Source organism: Watersipora subatra, chromosome 3 (assembly GCF_963576615.1).
Source record: "Watersipora subatra chromosome 3, tzWatSuba1.1, whole genome shotgun sequence".
Taxonomy (NCBI): domain Eukaryota; kingdom Metazoa; phylum Bryozoa; class Gymnolaemata; order Cheilostomatida; family Watersiporidae; genus Watersipora; species Watersipora subatra.
In genome coordinates this window covers 45,380,886-45,403,127 of record NC_088710.1, presented here as the reverse complement: position 1 = coordinate 45,403,127, position 22,242 = coordinate 45,380,886, and the positions used below count along the sequence as shown (strand labels likewise).

Sequence of the window (22,242 nt, the reverse complement as noted above, 5' to 3'; positions counted from 1 at the left end):
TGTGACCCACACAGGAAAACACGCTCCTGACAACAGTGGCACCAGGTCCAGCGATCTGCCACTTTTTTGAGATACTTGTGTATCGCTTACTGCTCACTGGCTAATTCCTTTGATAAGGAGTACATTTTTTGCATTTTGAAAAACGACGTGAAATGACAAGCTTGCCATTATGATAAAACTTCCACAACTAGTTAGAATAAAAACGGATAATAAAATTGCCTTGAACTAGTAGCTGGATTAAACAATATATCGCAAGTTTATGATCCATCAATGTAGCCATTGAACGCCCATGTACTAAACTATTGGTCCATGATGTCATGACTTAAACAAAATATGCCAAGTTACGTGCTGTCGTGTCTTAAATAAAATGGAGGCGGTTAAGCCAGGAAAGCAAACGAGTTTGTTATTGGCTAAGAATCTGCAATAAAAACCAGAGAAACTCCAACCTGTTGTATCACAAACTATCTGCGTGAAAAATGACCACCAAGTATGGAGTGCTTCGAAAATCAGAAATTGATTTTTGAAAATGAAAGAGTGCGGCACAGATATGAGCTCATGGTGAAAAGAATGGCTCAGCTCATCAGACACTCAGATGAATGATGACCTCCGATGTCAACACTGCAAGCGCTTGCGCAGATCCATGAAAGGGCTACGGAGGCATCTAGCTACACACTCATACGCAAGCAGACACCCTACTCTAACTAGAGGGATTGCGGAGATGGAGTGCTTTAAAAGACAAGGGAGAACAATTCACGCTATAAAAGCAATTGCATGCAGAATCAATCTGCACACACCTGTCCATCAAACTCACTTTTGCATAATGACATCCTGCTGTATAACATTCTCTGTGAGCTTGAACGATGAGAGGAGCATTATGTGTACATTCCCTCCTTCTGTGCCCAAGAGTAACTTCTCACCAAAGTGTCTTATCACAGATATTGTTGTCGATTTTCTGCAACACACGGTATCATTACATTAACTATATGTATATGACAGATGTATACCATATATTTCAGGAAACTGCTAAAGTGTAATGCTTCAAACAGGATATCAAATCACAAAACATTGATTCAATGATACAAAACATGAACAGAAAGCACTTTTCAGGTACATAAGGGCTTGTTAGCAGCCATTACTTGTCAGGCTTAGAAAGAATACCTTTTTATGACAGCCTCACTGCTTCGACCTGAGCCTTGTCAAGTACGTAGAGCTAGAGGCTTAGCAATAATAAATACAGCCTCGTATTTATGAGAGCTAAGACCTTATCAAGGTACTATTTATTTCACATACACACATCTAAGTACGAGCCTGAGCAAGGTACTTTGCAAGCCATTTATATATTGATATAACCGTGAACAGAGTGAGGCTTGGTGCTCGGGCTTCACTACACCGCTATACTCACAGCCTTTACGCCATGACACAACAGCCGAGATGGCAAAAAAGCCCTTAACATTGATTGGCCTATGAAATAACTGGGACAAACATGACTTACCCTCCATCCGTCCCAAATTCTTCAAACAACTTCTTTTCGACCAAGGTTGATGTGAAGTCATCTGAGTTGATCTCCCAGAGATGCAGTACATTGTCGCATGTGAGGGTAATTATCCTTCCCTGAGCAGAAATATTCACAGCTTGTTAATCAAAACCATAAAGTACAATGAAACCAAAGTACACAAGTAAACCAATGAACTCAAGAATGAATAGCACAACACTCTCTTGGGTCTCTTAATATCCCCGCAGGTAGGTTAGTTTCAACACACCAGTGACTAGACTTAACTCCCATAGCCCATACTGTGCTCACTGCCATCAGGAATCAATCGCAACATGAACCCAGCCCACACTCTCTTTCCTCACCATGGAATTTCAACTATGTAGCTATTACCAAATATCTGTCATCAAAGAAACCAGTTGATGAATGTACATTCAAACATCTACATTCAAAGCTCACATTTCAAGATCTGCTTCAAAGTTTGTAAACTGTTGTATGTTAGAGGAAATATTCCATTAAGGGATGTAATTTGTTGGATTTGTCTTACAGTCCGAAAACTCCGTAGCATTCGAATAAAACAATTGAAACAAAGAACTGAATAAACCATTTTAAAGAAAAAATAATGCCTAAAAACCTAAATTCCTAAAATAGTGAGTCAGAGGAGGTTATTGTTACTTTATCTTAAGGACAGACAAATTGAAGTCCAGGCTCAGCAATGCCTAGTATGTCTATAGTCCACGTGTAGAGTGAGCCATAGAAATACTGGGCATAAAATAATGTACTTTCACTTGAACTAGCTGAAGTTCAAACTAAGCTAGCCTACACTCGTCTTTAGCTTTTTCACATTTCTTATTTAATTTTCACCTTCTTTACTTTCATTTACAAAACCGAGATGCTTTGAATGGCATATGTTGAGATTGCTTGAGGTGTGGAGTCAAACATTTACTAGAAATCTATGTTGTACGTTGAACAATACATATGTTAAGGTGATAGTAAGAATATGTATGACTGCACATTTACATGGCACTAAAAATTGGATGCTATTGCTTGCAAACACAAATGCTACAGATAATTTTGTAAGACTACTTCAAATGCATGTCTTTGAATCTGTCAGAATAAGCTTAACATCTCACTTTTGTGAAATCTTACATGGCAAAATAATTTAACAAGTCACAAATTCCTCCTACTTTCTTGTTAGTCAAAGATCTCTTGGCCATTTCAGTTAAGCCAATGTAGCGTATGCATACTGAGCTTAACTAGCTGGAACCAGTGGTCTTCAAGGACACAACTATAACTAAATTTTCTGGTTCCCCTACGGAAAAAGCTAGTGCTACCAAACTAATCCAAACAACAGTTGAAAAATAATAAAAAAAACTTTGAAACCGACATACAAAAATCTAGGGTAGATATGCGGGTTTTGTTGCAGCTGTGTGTAACAGCACACGCAAGCAAACAAAGTGTTGCAGTTGCAGCTGTGTGTAACAGCACACACAAGCAAACATAAAGTGTTGCAGTTGCAGCTGTGTGTAACAGCACACACAAGCAAACATCAAGTGTCGCAGCTGCAGCTGTGTGTAACAGCACACGCAAGCAAACATCAAGTGTCGCAGCTGCAGCTGTGTGTAACAGCACACGCAAGCAAACATAAAGTGTTGCAGTTGCAGCTGTGTGTAACAGCACACAAGCAAACAAAGTGTTGCAGCTGTGTGTAACAGCACACACAAGCAAACATAAAGTGTTGCAGTTGCAGCTGTGTGTAACAGCACACACAAGCAAACATCAAGTGTCGCAGCTGCAGCTGTGTGTAACAGCACACACAAGCAAACAAAGTGTTGCAGTTGCAGCTGTGTGTAACAGCACACAAGCAAACATAAAGTGTTGCAGCTGTGTGTAACAGCACACGCAAGCAAACATAAAGTGTTGCAGTTGCAGCTGTGTGTAACAGCACACGCAAGCAAACATAAAGTGTTGCAGTTGCAGCTGTGTGTAACAGCACACGCAAGCAAACAAAGTGTTGCAGTTGCAGCTGTGTGTAACAGCACACGCAAGCAAACATAAAGTGTTGCAGCTACAGCTGTGTGTAACAGCACACGCAAGCAATCATAAAGTGTTGCAGTTGCAGCTGCAGCTGTGTGTAACAGCACACACAAGCAAACATAAAGTGTTAGGTAGGGGTTAGAGCAAGTGTAGACTATTTCACTCATAAAGATAAACTACAACGAAACAAACAGGAAGCTAAACCTTCACAGCCATTTTAGAATGGTTCGTGCAGTACTAACCTCGCCAGGAATGAAGAGAAGCTGTGTCACTGTTTCCCTGCATGCATGCACAGCACAAAACTCTACATCGGATGCCCCGTATCTGTTTAAGGCTTGTTAAAGAAGTCATTCAAACGGAAGGACAGCATGTTTTTCTACAGATCTAAGTAAATTGAGTAGTTATCTTTTCTTACCTCACCAATGCCTTTCGATAGCTCTAAGTTAACTTTTATATTGACTATTTGTTACTATGGAGACCTAATTATAGGGGCAATTAGTAAAATGAAGCTTTTTGCAAAATTATTTTGAAGAACAGTTGATACTCTTGCTTGTTTTCTATTGTAACAATATATAACATTATTATATTATTTTTGAATATCAGGAACATGAGTAAAACCTGTTATTTCAATGATTGTTTTCTACTACAAATAATTGCAACTATAAAGATATTTTTTAGAAAGTGTAAACAAGGCAATAAATAAGTTGACCTCTTCAACATATAAATTTTCATTTGCTTACAGAGCATACATAACATTTCTTTTACGAGTTACAATGTCTCTGTTCACCACGATCAGCAGCTGCTATAGATCCCTATCTGAGCATTTTATAATAAAACAGTGATTCAGGTTCTTTTATTTTATAAGCTCAGCTACAAAAACCTCCTATTGTCAACAAAAGCTAGAATGTTATAATGATGTTAAAATCGTATGAGCCCTGAATCACACATATTTTAGCATGAACCTGACCAGGTTTTATTACAGCGATTGCATTGCTTGACCAGTCACATAGATCAGGGAGAAACTCTTCTGAAATTGACTTCTGAAATAGTGCAAACATGCATTATTTTAGAAGTCAATTTGAAAAAAAAGAAGATGTGCTTGCATCTATAAAAGTAGGAAAATTTCTTACTGATGCTTTACAAGCTGCCCAAATGCCTACAAGAGCATTATTATTTGCATTTTATAAAACGTCCACGCAATGAGAAGGGATATTTCTACGCATGACAATCACACCATTCCCATGAATCTTCGATGCAACACCAACTTTGCGCGTCGCTTCTGCATTTCTGGCGTAATGCTATTGGCGCTAAGCATTTTAAGTGACCAGGCTTCAGCAATATTAGTTATGTCAGGATTAAAGCTTGAAGGAGTTGTTCACATCAAGCAATTTTGTGAGCTAATCTACAAGCCCAGATTGTTTGCTTATAAATTTTAACAGTAATGCATGAACTGCACCAGGGCACCTGTGACAATTGCCAATAATTCATGGCTAGCGCTTTGTGATACGTAATAATCAAATGACCATTGACAGATCGGGATTAATTTTCAACGAAAACAAATTTTTGGTGCTACCAATATTTGACTCTAGCAATATTTGGCGCTGCGAATATTAAGGTGCTATAAATATTTGGTGCTACTAATTGGTTGTAAAAGGAGAGGAAATTCATAAATAAGCACAGATAGCCAGCACCACAAGCTATTAAATCCATGAAATGTAAAGGTATAACACACAGCAATTTCTTCAAAATAACCACAAAAGAGGTCACACTGAACCACCTAGTTTAAAAGCATCTTTACTAATTCTCAGGCGTGAATTAAATTTTGCATCATGAGCCAAGCAATTTGGCATAACATAATATATTTTATTGCAAGCATAGGGGCATGCACGACATTTGTGCATGAAAGTAAATGTCCTACTTACTTTTTATGATAAGAGTTTGTCAAAAAATGAAGTACTTAACAGGCCAGTAGGTCAATTTATAGATTAAGTTTACATCGGCCTTTGACAGATCCACTTTGGCTTGCAAAAAGTCAAACATGAACATATTTTTACGGATTGCTGTAAAAAAGCAAAGGCTTAGTCAGCTGAAATAACTAAACCCAACAGCATTTCTTTAGATTTTTCTCCGGTCGTTTAAAACAGCCACATTTTTCATTATATCGTCTGTCTAGGACTACGTTCCGAAGCCAAGCGTGCTGATGTAGAAATGGATAAGGGCACGCTAAAAAGAAGCCAATCAGCCACGGATAACCAATAATTTTCTACGAATATAATAGCTAATAAGACAGAGATGAGTAATATACTGCGTGTCCAAGAGCCTAAATGAGCTGCCATAAGACTGTTGATGGCAGCTTAAGGCATCAAGTGGACTGACACCTTCCGCCATAGCGAATAAGAGAGACTAATAAAAAAGCAGGTCTTCTTATCACGGCTCTAGTAACTCGCATTCCAATTAACCAGCTTAATCAAAGTAGAGCAGATATGATATAAACCTTGATCGACTCTTGGATAGTTCCAACACACAACTACATTTCAATAAGTTATTATTGTAAGAGTTGGTAGAATAAGAGCTGAGGTTGGTGAAGATTTGACAAAAAGGATACACTCTGAGGGCGCCATCCTTGGTACCAACTGCCAGTAAACTCAGCGACGGATCGTGAGCAATAGCTGTCGGTTTGGTAGGAAAGCCATGAAACAGAATCTACAAAACGAGCTGCTAACAGGGCTTCGCACTAACAAATCTATTTAGAGAATAAAGTTAGAGGATATGAGCTATCGGTTTTAATGCACATTAATAGTGCCCTACGCTCTCTAATGTGCTAAAAAGACTGGGTAAGCATAATTGGCTATTATGAAGGAATACGTAATGAGTTCTGCAGACGAATTATAAAAATGAGTTGTTGCAGAATAAACAGGAGCTACAGAATCGTATCTGTCTTCGATCAATGACAAAATAATTTACAATAAGCCTATTATGCAAACATGGTGCTAGCTGAGCGAACAGATGACAAGACTCCCAAGAGCATGATAGCGAAAAGTTCTGAATATTGCACGGGGAAAATAATTTGCATCCAGAACGAAATCAGAGTTAGATAACAAAGTTTTTATCTTTTGTTAAAATAACACCTACTCATTATCAAGTAGCCATGCAATGAAATAAAAAATTTAAAAAATCTTTGTTTAATTTTTTTCGATCTGATAAAAAATGTCAACTACACACTAACTTACAGGCTTGATAAACTTTGGCAAATATGTCAACAGTGATTGTCGTTTCAACACAACAGCTGCAATAAAATTTAATGAATTGACGCTCAACATCGCCTCTATGAAAAAATGGCATAAATATAAAGATGGCATCAAAATATAAATTGACACTATTCAATTATTTCCTACCTACCTACAATACCGTGATTATGATAGACCTGCCAAATGTCCTACCTGATTATACTCATATAACTCTTTCTTTAATCTCTGTCTGATTTCCGACTCCTTTGGGTGAGAGTGCACAACGTCACCTTTTATCTTGTCATAACGATGACGAAAGTAGGAAATAAGACTCGTCATGCTTATATCTAAGAATATTACACAACATTGTCAATATACCGGCTAGCCAGTTGATATATTATCGCGTCGCCCGCATTTTATAGAGGAGTACAACGATGGACAACCAATTCAAGAAATCCAAACAGCTATTTCAGTCAAACAATGAGAGCCAGACAATGCTCAGTAGGTACTAGTTTTCATGTAGATACTAACTAGTCAAATGTCAAACCATCAGTTACCAAAATACTTTCAAGCTAAAATGTTGATAAACAATGATTGATCTTGTCTCATTCATAAAAGGTAGCCTTGGGTCAATTAACAAACTATTGGATCAAGTAAAACAACACATTTCATTACTAAAAATGTCAAGGTGGTTACCATAAGAAAAGTAGCTATATTTATCATAAGAGTTGGCCGCATCAGTTATTAGTTCGATTTAGGGTATTTGCCACTTAATTGTTTATACTATTGTAATTAACATTGATAGATCTTAGTCTAACATCGATGGAATAAACTACTTGGCAGTTATAAATTGTTATTAATAAAGCTGTTCAGAACGTGATACAACAAGAAAAGGCAGTTTAAAGCAAAGTTATTTTCGAATGTACAGTATCAAAATGCTTTAATTTCCTTTTGCACGCTTCACACCTGACTGTATGCCTCAAATGTGTTTAATAATAAATAAAAAATGGAACCACAGTACACAACAGACTTCACTAATGACGACAAATATTAATTTTGAATTAAATAGTCATATGTGAATATAAACATTTACTGAAGTCTTAACATTGATAAAACAGCTGCTACCAACCAAATAGTAAGCAAACCTTGATGAGTAATTTAGTCTAAGAACACGTGTAGGTATATGTGACAGGTGTATTATCACGGTAATGGGTAACAACAAACCAACTAACATAAAAAATGACGACGACAACAATAAGGCTAGAATGCAAAATTAAAAGCCTAAAAATGCAGCTATGCTATTTTGTGGCGATAATTGTCGTTAGAAATTACCTTTGGTGAGATCCGATTCAGACTAAAAGAAAATCCAAAACTGTTAAAAAATTGCTAATCATAGCTTGAACATAATACGGCAACAAACCTAGACACAACCTATCTATTCTAAATGATTCAGTAATACAATTATACTTCACAACTGATCACAGCATCTGTAAATCTAAAAACTCCTTTAGAATCGATACTACAGCATGTCCTAAATCATGATATAATCATATGTTCACCCTACTGCTATACAGAAGTCTCACCAAAACCTAGCTCGTGAAAACCATAAATTATGACAGTAATGCTTCGCCTTGAGTATTGTATTGGCGATTCTAGGAACTTTTATGTGGGATAGAGATAGCTCTAAGACAACAGATATTAATGAAATACATAGTGAAGTTCTGACCTATCGAATTAACAAACTTGCCTACCATTCAACTATTGTGATGAAAACTAAGCAGTTAGCGCTTCATACATCACAAATAATTTGGTTCCTAATATCCTGTATGGGACAGAAACGTCGGCAAAACGGTTAAAAAAATTAAACGACCTTGATACTTGTGACCTGAATCTTTAGGAAAATATTAGGCCGCGACTTAAAATATTTTCGCCAGATAAGGTTATCTTCTGAAACAATAAAAAATAAATTAAAAAGTTCATAGGTAAAATATTATGTTGATTTCAAACACATACGAATACTTGATCTTTGCTATCAAAAATTTAAACAGTATGTTATTAATTCTGGGGAAATATTACGCAAAACGGAAAACAATTTCCGACACATGCGCATTATCGAATTCCTCGCTTAGCAACATTTACACATTTTTGCGGCGTTTTCTTTTCTCGCGTACAGCATATACTTCTTTAGTCAAGATGGTAGTTGTGCAACTCAAGGAAGGAGAGGTTACTGCAACGATTTATGGAATGGTACGTTGAGTATCTGTTATATTTATATCTTGTTGTACATAGATTATTTCGTGAAACATGTTAGTGCGCGAATCTGTATGGATTTTATGAATTGACAATTTAAATGTATGTATTACTTTTATTACAAAAGTATAAAAATAAAATGTGTTTTTAACAAAATATATCTTATTTTGTTAGGTTTAAACTACGTGACGTATTTTATATTAAGTTGTTCATGGATTGTTTGGTAATTATTTAGGAAAACATTCGGACTTCACAATTTAATGCTGAAGTTGTAGAAAAGGGAAAGCAGAAATTCTTTTTTGGAAATTTAGCACTGCACATATCAGGGGCAAAAAAGTATTTATTAACATGAATAATTGTGGTTGTTGTCTCAAATTTTCATGATTTTTAGATAAAAGATCAAAGATACACCGAAGCTGTTCAAGTTTTAAACACACAGCTGCAAGCCTATCCAAGCGTATGTACTTTTTGCATTTGTCCATTTGTCAATAATTGTTTAAGAGATCAAGTAGCACTTGGCTTGTTTTAAACTTAAATTTTGTACATTAATGTTTTGTCCATGATTTGCATGAATTGTGGTATCATATGCATTTCATTCATTGTAGTCGCGCGCGGCTCTGTCACTTCTTGGATACTGTTATTACCAGATGCAAGACTTTATAAGTGCCGCTGATTGCTATGAACAACTAACTGTTTTACATCCTGAAGTTGAAGAGTACAGGTGATTACAGACTTTACAGACTAATGAATAAAATTTCATCAACACAAATTAAATTATGCAATGATCAACGTTTTCATGCTGATCATATGACTATGAGCAATCAAAATATTTGTTTTGTTTTAGGCTCTACTATGCACAGGCTTTGAACAAAGCATGCATTTATGAAGAAGCAATGAAAGTCTCTTGTCAGATAGAAGCTCCCAAATATTCCGTTCGAGTGAGTTTCTTAATAAAAATTTCTGTTGCAGACTACATCTCATTTGATTTGCTGGACTTGTATAATTGGCATATTGTTTGCCTAAAACAGTGCTGCCCAACCTTTTCCGAACATGGGCCGGATTTAAAAAAAAATGACGCCAGTGGGCCGGACTCACATTTCTAGTCTTACATTCTTTAATAGAACTATTTGAAATGGTTTGGAAAAGTATTCAGAACTGTAAATATTGATTGTATTTTTTATTTATAGAAATTACCCTTTATACAATTATAATTCATAACTCAATTTAAACATAGGGGGTCCTACATATGATACTACATGTATTTCTATTACTTTTATTGCTATCAAAAGATTATAGTCTCCAGATATTACATGAATACGAAATGATCATTAGAAATTTTGATTTAGTGCCTTAAATTCTATAAAATAAATTCAACAATTTATCAAGATTAAAAAAAACATTGTTCAAATGGCTTTGTATTTCAATAATAAAACAATTTCATTTTAGATGTAAACCGGTAATGAACGAAAATATCAGTGAGAAACTTGAAATTGTTTCGAGTCATCAAGAAGCTTTTCGATGTCTGCCGGAATATTTGTTAAGGCCAGTCGGAGTTCATCTTCGAGGTGAGCGTCACTCAAAGAATTTCTTTTGTTCGATTTTATTAATTGCATGCGACTGAAGAGATATTCACACATCCATGTCGAACCGAACAAAACGAGAAAGCGTTTTGCGTAGCATGTAAGATTTGGAAATTGAGTGTGAGGCAGACCGTATTTGTAGAAGTCCATCAGATTCCTATTTAAAAATTGACTCTTGACATCAAAATCACTTTGTAATTCATTCAATTCCATTTGAAGCTCAACGGGGGCATCAGCAGGATCCACGTCAAAAGGCATTGAAAAAAATTTCAGCTGGTCTTCACAAGCACGGAAATCCTTAAATCTCCTGGCAAATTCTTCCTGCATCCGTTTTAACTCACTCACAAAGAATTCCCGGTTCATGGTTGAAATGTGCGACTGTTTCTGAAGGCAAGGAAAGTGGGCATAATTGCTGTCAGCAATTTGAGCAATCCACAAATCCAGTTTCTTTTGGAAAGCTGTCACCTCCCCAAACAAATTATGGATGAGTTTTTCTTTTCCTTGTAACCGCACATTCAACTCATTCAGTTTGTCTGTAATGTCCACCAGAAAAGAAAAATCATTCATCCATTTGTCGTCATCAAAATTGATGCATAAATTTCCTTTTGCTTCAAGAAATGCTGCCACATGTTCTCGAATATCGTAAAAGCGTTTCAAAGTACGTCCACGGCTGAGCCACCTGATCTCGGTAAAGTAAGGAATGCCAGAAAATTCGGCGTTTATCTCATCGAGAAAATTTCGAAACTGTCGATGATTCAATGCACGACTCCTAATGAAGTTGACAGCTTTCACGACATTATCCATGACGTGATCAAACTTAAAGATTTTGGAGCAAAGTGATTCCTGATGTATAATGCAATGGTACCACAATATTTGGTCTTTACTCACATTCAGGGATTCCAGTTTTCTTTGGATGAAACCACGCAAGCCTTGCTCCTTGCCGATCATGGCCGGTGCACCATCGGTAGCAATTCCCACCAGACGATCATAAGTCAGTCCCGCCTTTTCGAGTGCAGTGTCGATTTCTTTGAAAACAGCAGCACCCGTGCAATTTCCTTTCATGGGGCATAGAGCAAGTAATTCTTCAGTGATATTAAAAGTTGAATCAACACCTCTCACGAAAATCGCCAGTTGTGGTGTATCAGTAATGTCAGTAGATTCGTCGATGGCAATGCTGTAAGTTTCGAAGTTTTTACAAAGTTCGTTCAACTGCATTTTCGTATTTTTGGCCAGTTCTTCAATCCTTCGGGTTATTGTATTACGCGACAAGCTAACACATTTTATAGCTTTCTCTTTCTCTGGGCACAGAATTTCAATCGCCGAGGTGATACATTCTTTGACAAAATCTCCTTCCGAAAAAGGTTTCATGTTGCGTGCAATCTTTTCAGCAATGACGAAACTCACTTTGGCGTACTTTTTCGATTCATCATCTACTTTCCGAAAAATGTTCTGTTGTGAGACTAAATTCTTTTGAAGTAAAAGTGCTTTCTCCTTGCGTTGATCTCCTTCATAACGATTATGGGTCGAAGCGTGCTTTAATGTGTAATGCCGTTTCACATTTTCAGCTTTTAGAACTGCGACTGTTTCACCACAGATCAGACAAAGACATTTTGCATTTGATTCCACAAAGAAATACAAATTTGTCCATGCTTCGTTAAACCTGCGATTCTCCTTGTCTACTTTTCTGATTTTTCTAGCCGACGCCATGGATGAACAAAATTTGAAATTTATTGTGAAAAAGAAACTACTGTAATTTGCTCATCGGTATAAGAAGGCTTCCTTATCAAAGGTTGTGCTGGAGTATATTTGAAATTGAATCACCTCAAAAGCCAGTTTTATTGATGCGGAAAGTCAATAAGGCGTGCGCGCCTCGGTGGAAAATACCATAGATATTTCAATAAGCGGTAAAAAGTTCAGCGTTTTCTATTGAAATATCTATGGTAATTTCCCAGCAGTCCTTCTTCAACCAGCTGAGGTGAGCGCCCTGAGGCTTTTGATTCGACGATCGAATCAATCAATCGTACACGCTGTGATACTTCACTTTTTATCAATTTTTCAATGTCAGCAAAGACACTAATTTTTGACCTAACGCTACTGAATTCTTCAAACTGAAAACTATTGATTAGTAGCCAATCATCTTCGAAGAAAAATAACAGTTGTAAGCTTCTGCGTTAATAACAGGAATAAGTTAAAGACTGACGCACGGGCCGGATTCTAAGGCTTCATGGGCCGGATCCGGCCCGCGGGCCGGACGTTGGGCAGCACTGGCCTAAAACCTTTTAAAAACTGTTTAAGGCTGTCTGAATTTGTTTATTTTTTGCACTCATATGCGTAATATTTCACACAATATTTTTGCACCAATGGTTAAACATGCTTACGGTAAGCATGGATTCTCAAATCACACATGCCTTTTTGTGTACTTCTTAAGAAAATGCCAAGTTGATTTTGTACTGTTTATTATGTTCAAGTCTTGGAACCTCCAATATATTTATCTACATGTAATGTAAAACAGAAATCATCTGATAAAATACATAGTTGAACATAATATTTTCTCACTATATTTCTATATTTTTTACGAGTTAAAAATAAAAGGTTTTTGTAATGTTGGCTCACTGAAAACAAAACCATTTGTTGCTTGCATATCTGTCATCTGTCATAGATAAATAAGCTTCAGGCTGCCATTAAGTATGGCGCTGATGACTTACCTGGAGCCAAAAGTCTTGTTGAGAATTGCCCTTCAGATGACCCTGACACAGAGGTTAACCTAGGCTGTTTACTTTTCAAGGTTTGTTGTGTATAAATTTATAAAATCTGAACATTTGTTATAGTGTAGCATTGTTGTACCGTAGCAATCACGTTCTCACTTAAACATGAGAGTTGTCTCACCATGTTCAAGGGAGTTTAACTCCTGCATGCAGTGTTAAATTATAGACTCCTTGTTCTATTTCATATTGAGAGCTCAGCAACTTTACTAACTATCAGCATGCATGTAGTTCAGCTGCATTAGCCTATCTTATTGTTCACACCTGTGTGAACAATAAGATAGGCATTGATGATAGACATTGTATGATAGACAAGTATGATAGACATTGTATGTCTTCCTGTTTGCTGTGCAGACTTTGTGTTTGACTAGGAGGATTATCAAATAGTTTTTGATGAGAATTTCTTTTCCATGAGTATGTGATAACAATCTGCTAAGGGTCGAAGAAATATCAGAAATAGCTTCGAACATTCAAAATGTATTATCATAATTCCCGTGCAGGAAGGCAGGTATGAGGAGGCTTGTAATAAGTTCACTGCAGCTATGCAAGTCACTGGATACAAGCCCGATCTTGCCTACAACATTGCTCTCTGCTACTATATGATGAAGCAGTACTCACCAGCTCTCCGATACATAGCGAATGTTATTGAGGGTGGTATCAAGGAGCACCCTGAACTGAGCGTGGGAATGACTACAGAAGGCTTGGATGTTCGGAGTGTTGGAAACACACTGACACTGCATGAGACAGCGCTCATAGAAGCGTTCAACCTCAAGGCAGCTATCGAGTACCAGCTGAAGAACTGTAAGTAAAATTATCACGTAATGCGTCATCTGCAAAATCAATCAAATGTTTTATGAATTTCAAAAGTCACCTTCTAGCATGTAACTAATGGAGTGATTATTTTATAAATCATGTATGAGTCACAACCTTGCATGCAACTAGTCGAATGCTCATCTTTTTCGAACGAGTACTAAAACAATTTTCAGTTGATTCGGCGAAAGAAGCCTTGACTGATATGCCTCCGCGTTCAGAAGAGGAGTTGGATGCTGTAACACTGCACAATGTCGCTCTCATGAATATGGATGGCACCCCGACTGCTGGCTTTGAAAAACTTCAGTTTCTTCTTCAACAAAATCCTTTCCCTCAGGAGACTTTTGGTAATCTGCTTCTCTTGTATCTCAAATACGAGGTGAGTGGAACTTGGAGTTATCATTCCTTTAAACTGAGGTAATGGCAGTCGAAGTTATTATTCCACTGAACAAAATTGATGCAAGAAGTTTATAATACACCTGCAATTGTCTAAAAGCAGTGATTTGTATTAACACATTGAAACCTGATTTTGTATACACAAGCAAGTCGCCTGATTCTAGACTGTGTTAGCAACTTTTCATTGACGGTGAAAGTACTTAGGGTAACACAACTCCTTTGAAATGAAAATCATTTTTGAAGCTTCTATATTGTAAAAATGAATGAGAAAACAGAAATCAATTAGCGTAAATAATTTTTTTTCACACTTTTTCAAAAATATGATGTTGTAGAGGTAACTGAAGAAACATAATGGTTGATGTGCAATGAGTTTGATAGAGTGTGTATATTTTTATGGACAGAGAAACTAATAGTTTTAGTGTAAAGGTCTTGTTGCTGAGGAGAAGAAGTTTTTCAGGTTTGTTTTCTTCATTACCAGGTTTAGTTCTTCATTACTAACAATTTCAATCAGTGTCTCATTAGAAACTAATATTCTGTCAGCAGCCATTTTTGTTTCTTGATCGGTTAAAAGTGACTTCCATATTTTGACAATATCTCAAGAGCTAATATTCCAATTGACTTGAAACTCTGGAATTACATTGTAAACCTGCTACACACAAAGCAACAGTTATTTCATTATTTTATATAAGCCGGAAGTATGAAAATAACAAAACGAAACTACACAGCCAAGTTTACTTGGACGCAGGATTAGGTGGAAAAACAACTCCTAATTAATATGGACTTAGACTTCAGTGTTAAGATGAAGCTACATGTAGGATTCAGCAAATAATACTAAGGGGGCAAATGCCAGCTTTCAAAGTCTGATATGAGTTCTGGTGTGTAAAGGCTGGACAGCTACACCAATTCAGTGTACAGATGTTTCCTTCATATTTTTGGGTTAGATACATTTTTTTACACAAAAATACCGTTAAGTTGTTACAGTTGTAACCTTAGTAAGTTTTATTCACTTTTTAGGATCTTAATACAGCTTGACTGTCATATCAATATATTTACATTTTGATTAACACTGTCAAGTCTTTATTTACAATCATATCAACATTTGAGTTTTCCAACATACAATATACCATCACAACTAATATTTGATTCAACACCTGAAGCAATTTTCAACATGTGAAAATTTTAAAAATTGGAAAAGATACAATAATGCTTAAAAATACGTAAGCTAAGTTAGTTTAGACTTCCCCCTTAGAATAAGTTATGTATTTGTGTCACTCCTTAGCTAAAACATCAGCTAAGTCTATACCTCTGTGTCTCCGTGGTAACGCAACAACAAAAACCTATTTTTAAACGATTAACACTGTATTAATTTAGTTTCCACAAATTTAGTTTTTTACATCAAGTTGTATATAATGCATTTGTTTCAATGTTATGTATAACTGCCTCTAGTATTTGTAGGTGTAGGGGCTGTAGAACAAATTAAATTAATTCCAGTGTATTCCAAAGGGAATATTTGCTCCAACATGTAACGCTTTCAACATACAAAGTAGATCTCAGAACAATTTAACCTCATATGTAGATGTTTGATGACGTATAAATGAACATTTTTGTACTGAAAGTTAGCCTTGCTTTTTCTCTTCATGCCCCCATTGACTAGTTATTCTAATGACTTCCTCTTGTTTATCAAACCATGGCCATCGCATAATTTACCAAATATTTGAGTTGCTATGGAAGCTCATTGTCATTTATTTCACCTTTGTGTTTCAGTACTTTGATCTGGCTGCAGATGTACTAGCAGAAAATGCGCATCTCACGTACAAGTACCTCACACCGGTAACTACTCCTGCTACATCTAATGAACATGTCAACCTTGTTTATTTACAGCTCAGCAAAAACTCTTTTTAAATGGATTTTAATAAGTAGAATTGTCTACTCTCCTCACCTTATATTAAGAATCTAGCTGCTGTAACTCAGGCCTTCTCCTCATGATTTTAGGATTTTGTAAATAATAAAATGGAGATATGAATGTCATAGCTCTGAAATATTAATTATACTGTACAGAAAAATTAATATTTTCAACTTTGGTTTTATTTCTCTTGTTCTAATATTGTCTCGTGTTGATGAAATCAGCCATAATATGTAAAAAGTTTTTTGCCTCTGTCACACATGCAAACTTCTTCACATTGCTATATCATTTTCCAAATTTCCAATTTTTTGTGCATTTTTTCCAAATATTTTTACCTTCAATATGTAGTCTATGCGCTAGATTTGTCTTTTTTGTATTCTTGTCTGCAGAGCCATATTCTGCGTTACAGACAGAGTTTCTATCGTGTATGCTCTTATTGTAGCAGATAGTTACTGCTGGAATGTTGTTAGACATACTTAGTGATAAAAGTTTATTTTTGCTCACGTAATTAGATTTCAACAGTTATTACATTATAAATTCTCCCCTTTTTTTCCTCATCAATTTTGTCAAAATGTAAATAGTTTAAATATGATCTTTTGTAGTATTTATATGACTTCATCGAGGCTGTGATCACGAGACAGACATCTCCAGAAGAGGCGTATCGTAAGCTTGATGAGATGGCCTCTAAACAGACAGAAGCTTTGAGGAAACTTACGAAACACGTTCAGGAGTGTCGGGCGAACCGTGATGACGAGGCGGTTAAAAGATCAGTTAATGAGTATGACGACGCACTAGAAAAGTAAATGTTGTTACTTGTCTCTAGTTAATGGTTTGGTGAATGCAGCCTTCTTAGAGGTGATTACATGTGCTTGTTGTTGTAGCCATAGGCAGCCAGCATGTATTTTTAAGGTCAGAAAAAGTGTTTCTAAATTTATAGCTGAACTGTAGGCTAGAGTTACCTCTTCCCTTCCATTCCCTCTTATTTAAAACTAGTACCCTGGCAGTCTGGTCATGAGTTCGAATTCCGCATTATGCAATCCTTTTCCCAAACTTTCAGCCGTAGCTCTAGACGGATGGACTAGTACCCTAGCAGCTCATTGCGCCGTCAGGGATCATCTGGTGCAATAATTATTTTTGAATATGGTAAAGTAGTTTATGGGTGCAGGTGGTAGGGTGTCGGTTTACTGGGCTGAAAGTCCTGAGATCGAATCCCGTTGAAAGCAATACTTTTTCCAACCTGCATGTGTGGCCTCAGACGGACAAATTACTTCACCAGATTCATGTAATAATTAAAGTATTGTCACCCCTTATGTTTATAGGTACATCCCTGTGCTCATGCAGCAGGCAAAGATTTACTGGGACTTGGAAAACTTTGTTCAGGTGGAGAAGCTCTTTCGCAAGTCTGTCGAGTTCTGTAACGAACACGATGTGTGGAAGCTGAATGTAGCCCATGTTCTTTTCATGCAGGACGGCAAGTGGAAAGAGGCTACAGGGTTCTATGAGCCTATCGTGAGAAAACACTACGATAATGTAAGTTCGCCGTGAATAGTTTTATAAAATTAACCCGAAAATCGATACATGTATTTCCTGATTATTTTCTAGTCATGACAGCATTACATGCAGTTCAGCCCAAATATTTCTAGTCATGACAGCATTAGCATTACATGCAGTTCAGCCCAAATATTTGAAGGTTCAAGTTTTTTTGACAGCAGCTTTAGATGGGTATGGCTCTATAAACATATAAGAGATCAAATTATAGCAAGTGTTTTCTGTATTACAACTAAGCATCAGGTCGATTAAGTTATATATATATATAAAACTTGTATATAACATTATCCCACGACCAAACACGAGCGAAGCGATTGGTTGGGAGATTTATGATAAATGCATATGTGCACACAACTCCCGAAAAATTATCCGTTACCGACCGTTACCAAACCCTTGTACCGAAATCTCATCAACAAATTTAACCATTTTTGTGTAGAGTCGTTTAAGTATAATAATGATACAAAACACATATGAAAATATTTAGATATGTTACCAAGCCTTTGAAAAGTTTCCGCAATATCCTAAAACTAACCCATCTGATCGGATTATACATAAATAGACAGATTAATATGGCCAAAAATCGCAATAAAAACTTGGCAAGCTTTTTCTAATCATTGTTAAGACCGGCCAACGAAACGCCAACAAAACGAAAGGCCGTGCGACAAATAGTAGAACTATTAAGCCGTGCGCATTTCACAAGAAAAATGTGCACATTTCACCAGTCTATGACATGGTCTAATTGCCGAAGGTTTCTGTAATTAACGTAAAAGTACTGAAAGGTTATCGTTTATTTTTTACCAATTCTACAGGACTGACATTTTGGACACTTATAAAGAGTTCTTTGGTATTCCAACTGATGTCCAAAGCAGTGAAAGTAAAGGAAATGACGATGATATTTTTCTATTGATTCTTACAATATTACCTATAAAATTATTACAATATTTAATTGTAAGAATAATTATTCGATTTTATAAGATTTAGTTATGAGAATAATCATTCGAATTTACAAGATCGAAGTATATCGTGACCGATGGTGTGCAATATGTTACTGTTATTGTTTTCTAAAGATTTTGTTGATGGTACTACGGCTGTGCTCAATATTGCGGTACTGCCAAGCCGTTTTTAATATCTGCAAAATTAAGTAATAGGCCTACATTTTCTTATAGATATACATCTATTTCTATGACAACCAGCTAAAATCTGTTTAGATTTTTAAATTCAGCATAATTCTTTAGATATACATACAGAAATCTAGATAAATATCACAACTTCTTGATATTGGTTGCTATGACCAATGATATACAGCCCCCTAGCTATATATAAAATTATATATATATATGTATATTACACAGTAGCTTGCCATTTTACTTCTAATATTGCATTTGTCCTATTGCAGGAAGAGATATAAACCTATAATCTTTTCCTTTCATTATCGCTGTTTGTTGTACATAACACCCAGTACATGTACATTACAGCTACCATTGCAACTACCATTGCAGTTCTCCTATTGCACTGCAGTGCCATTTGACTGCTAATATTGCATTTTTCAACCAGCAGTACCCTTTCTTTTTCCATTATAACTTTGGTTGCGAGCTGTATGACGGGAATTTCTAGTTACATATAATAATATATAATAAAAAATATAATAATATATGCACATATTTATACATATAATTGCCTTAGTGCAATGCTCATCACGTTTGTGATGAGCAGCCTGAAGATTGACAGAAGTCATGAAACTGCCAGTAGCTAAAAGTTAAGTGCAACTTAACATTATCAATGTTTTACATATACATGTATATATATATATAGTATTTATATATAGTATATATTTATATATATATATATACACTCATGCTATAGACAGTACTGTTGCAACTGTACTGTCTATTATAAGTCAAGGTTTGGCTGTACTTCTATACAGTTTTAGTATACTGTATGTGTTTATCTTTCCTATAGATACTGTCTGTGAGTGCTATAGTTCTAGCCAACCTTTGTGTCTCGTACATCATGACGAGTGCGAATGAGGAGGCAGAAGAGCTGATGAGGAAGATTGAGAAGGAAGAGGAACAATTGGCTTATGAGGATCCGGACAAGAAAGTTTACCACTTGTGCATTGTCAATCTGGTCATAGGGTGAGTGGTCTATAATCATAGTGAAATGCTTCCTACTGGTTACTTCAGTTGTTCTAATGGGCGTGTTAGTCATTCTTATTAGTACTGCATTCTGTCATCGTAGCTATACTAGTCACCTAACTGATACATTGGTTTTTCTTATTACAACATCATGTTGATTATTTCTAGGTTATTTTAGTCATGTTAATCGTTTTGTGGTATATTAGATGTTACTCTAATACTCATGCTGAATAATTAGTTATATTTATACTTAATCAATGCAATATTTGTAGCCATGCTAGTAACATCAACGATACTAGGCTTGATCTCTCTAATTTCAGCATTATTAGTTATAAATTATAGTGAAAATGAAACCGGAAAGTTAATGAAGATTAAGTAGATTACAAAATTAAAGTTTAGTTTACTAAAATACATAATAAAACTTAACTTTAGGTGTGTGTTTAGTAAGCTAAAATCATTTAAGTTAAATTTAAAGTTTGTGTTATACGTCTGTCTTGAAGGTACGAGCTCCATACGGTATGTAATGTTGGTAATGGTAATGTTACATATTATTGTAGATCATAACCACTAAATACACTAAAATTACTGTAAATAGTTATAGCTACTAAGTTTAATATACTATTTTTTTATTAATTTTAGTAGGTACAGTACATATATAAAGTTTTGATGTTTTTTATCAGGGAGTGTTTGCATTAAATAATTACTATTGGTTTTTATACCCCTTTATGCGACAACTGACGATGTCAACACAAGAACGAATTAATGTCGTACGGCGGTGGTCTACTGTATATAGAGATTTTCTTTTAAAACCGCTCTTAGCATGCCAATTATCTATTGTTATTGCATGTATAAGGAGGTTTGTCGAACAATTTAGTGCATATAATAGCATTTAGTAGCATTTACTATTGGCGAAATGCATTTAAATATATGCCACTTTTGGCACATTTTTTAGAACTTTCATATATTTTGGTTTTAGTACGTTATACTGCGCCAAAGGCAACTATGAGTTTGGCATCTCGAGAGTGATAAAGAGCCTTGAACCATACCAGAGAAAGCTCGGACCTGATACTTGGCACTACGCTAAGAGATGTTTCCTGTCGCTGCTGGAGAATATGGCCAAGCACATGATTATGATTCGAGACCAGGTGCTCATGGAATGCATAGGATTCCTCGACTGTTGTGAAAGTGAGTCTCTCACAACATTTATTTCATAATCTATCTACTATATTATAAAACTCTGATCTTGTGATCTTGCTAGAAACCATCGCACCAACGAATAAATATAGCTAGTAAGTAAGAGCTTCATAAAAAACTGCTTTCTGCGTGTTTTGAGCTTGTGTCTTCCAGTTTGGTAGGCTGACACTCTCCCAACTTCACTAATCAAATCCCTTCAGAAGCGCTGGATAACTTTTACTATAATAAGAGTGCTATTCCGTGATGTTAACAAATTCTCACATGAGGAAAGCGTTATAAGAGCAGACTCACTATGACTTATTTACTGTGAACAAGCCTACTTCAAGCAATGCCTGGCTCAATTTACAATCTTAGAACTTTCTTTATAAATATGCCACAATCTATCTGATTAGAACCAAAGAATCAGTCTTTAAGGACAATTTTCCTCAATAAAAGTGTTGTCGGTTTTTTGTCATAAAACAATTTGCGTTGATAATGAAAGACATCCCGAGCATCGCTACGTTTAATGCTAGACTACTATATATTTGTAAACCTTAGCTTGACTTTTATTGCAGTTTTATATAAGACTTTCCTGCAAAAGCCATAATGCTTAATTGTACAGAATAATGCGTATTTTCTAAGAAAGCTGTAATAGCTTAAAACTATATTCTTCAGTGTATGGCAAGGATGTAAAGACGGTAACTGATCAGCCACTGGATGAACCATTGCATGCTGGAAGGAATACAGTCACTTATGAAGCCAGACACCTAAAAGCTCTGTTCCTCAAACTCTACTAAGAACAAACACTGTTTCAAGTCTTATTTGTTAGTTTTGGGTATTTGATATGATATCATGGTATCAAGTCAGCTTTATTACCAAATGACAGCTTATGTAATTTGTAACAGAATTTACATACAAGAAAAACTTTTTAT

The 22,242-nt window shown here is 35.9% G+C and overlaps 3 protein-coding genes across 8 annotated transcripts in view; 2 read left to right on the top strand and 1 right to left on the bottom strand.

The window, feature by feature from the left end:
- LOC137391949 (LLGL scribble cell polarity complex component 2-like) overlaps positions 1 to 8,616 on the bottom strand; it is a 54,950-nt gene extending 46,334 nt beyond the window's left edge. For 5 of the 6 annotated variants that reach the window (XM_068078520.1, XM_068078518.1, XM_068078521.1 and 2 more), the window contains exons 1-7: positions 8,505 to 8,541; positions 8,086 to 8,107; positions 6,967 to 7,100; positions 6,132 to 6,229; positions 3,769 to 3,850; positions 1,493 to 1,611; positions 812 to 952 (exon numbers count right to left, since the gene is read on the bottom strand). In XM_068078520.1, the coding sequence (XP_067934621.1) occupies positions 812 to 952; positions 1,493 to 1,611; positions 3,769 to 3,850; positions 6,132 to 6,229; positions 6,967 to 7,100; positions 8,086 to 8,107; positions 8,505 to 8,507 (599 nt within the window). In that variant the 5' untranslated portion in view covers positions 8,508 to 8,541. Of the gene's footprint in view, positions 1 to 811; positions 953 to 1,492; positions 1,612 to 3,768; positions 3,851 to 6,131; positions 6,230 to 6,966; positions 7,101 to 8,085; positions 8,108 to 8,504 lie in introns of all 6 variants that reach the window. The other variant, XM_068078524.1, reaches the window with a different exon arrangement.
- The window catches only part of LOC137391756 (tyrosine-protein kinase Src42A-like), a 216,268-nt gene that overhangs the window by 76,865 nt on the left and 117,161 nt on the right, over positions 1 to 22,242 (top strand). The gene's annotated exons all lie outside the window — the stretch shown is intronic.
- On the top strand, positions 8,894 to 22,234 carry LOC137391908 (intraflagellar transport protein 70A-like). Its single transcript, XM_068078464.1, has 13 exons — positions 8,894 to 9,000; positions 9,395 to 9,460; positions 9,609 to 9,724; positions 9,848 to 9,941; positions 13,243 to 13,368; positions 13,846 to 14,146; positions 14,332 to 14,534; positions 16,316 to 16,381; positions 17,057 to 17,253; positions 17,774 to 17,984; positions 19,962 to 20,137; positions 21,114 to 21,322; positions 21,986 to 22,234. Exons 1-13 carry the CDS (start codon positions 8,947 to 8,949, stop codon positions 22,105 to 22,107), a joined length of 1,941 nt encoding a protein of 646 aa, XP_067934565.1. The 5' UTR covers positions 8,894 to 8,946; the 3' UTR covers positions 22,108 to 22,234.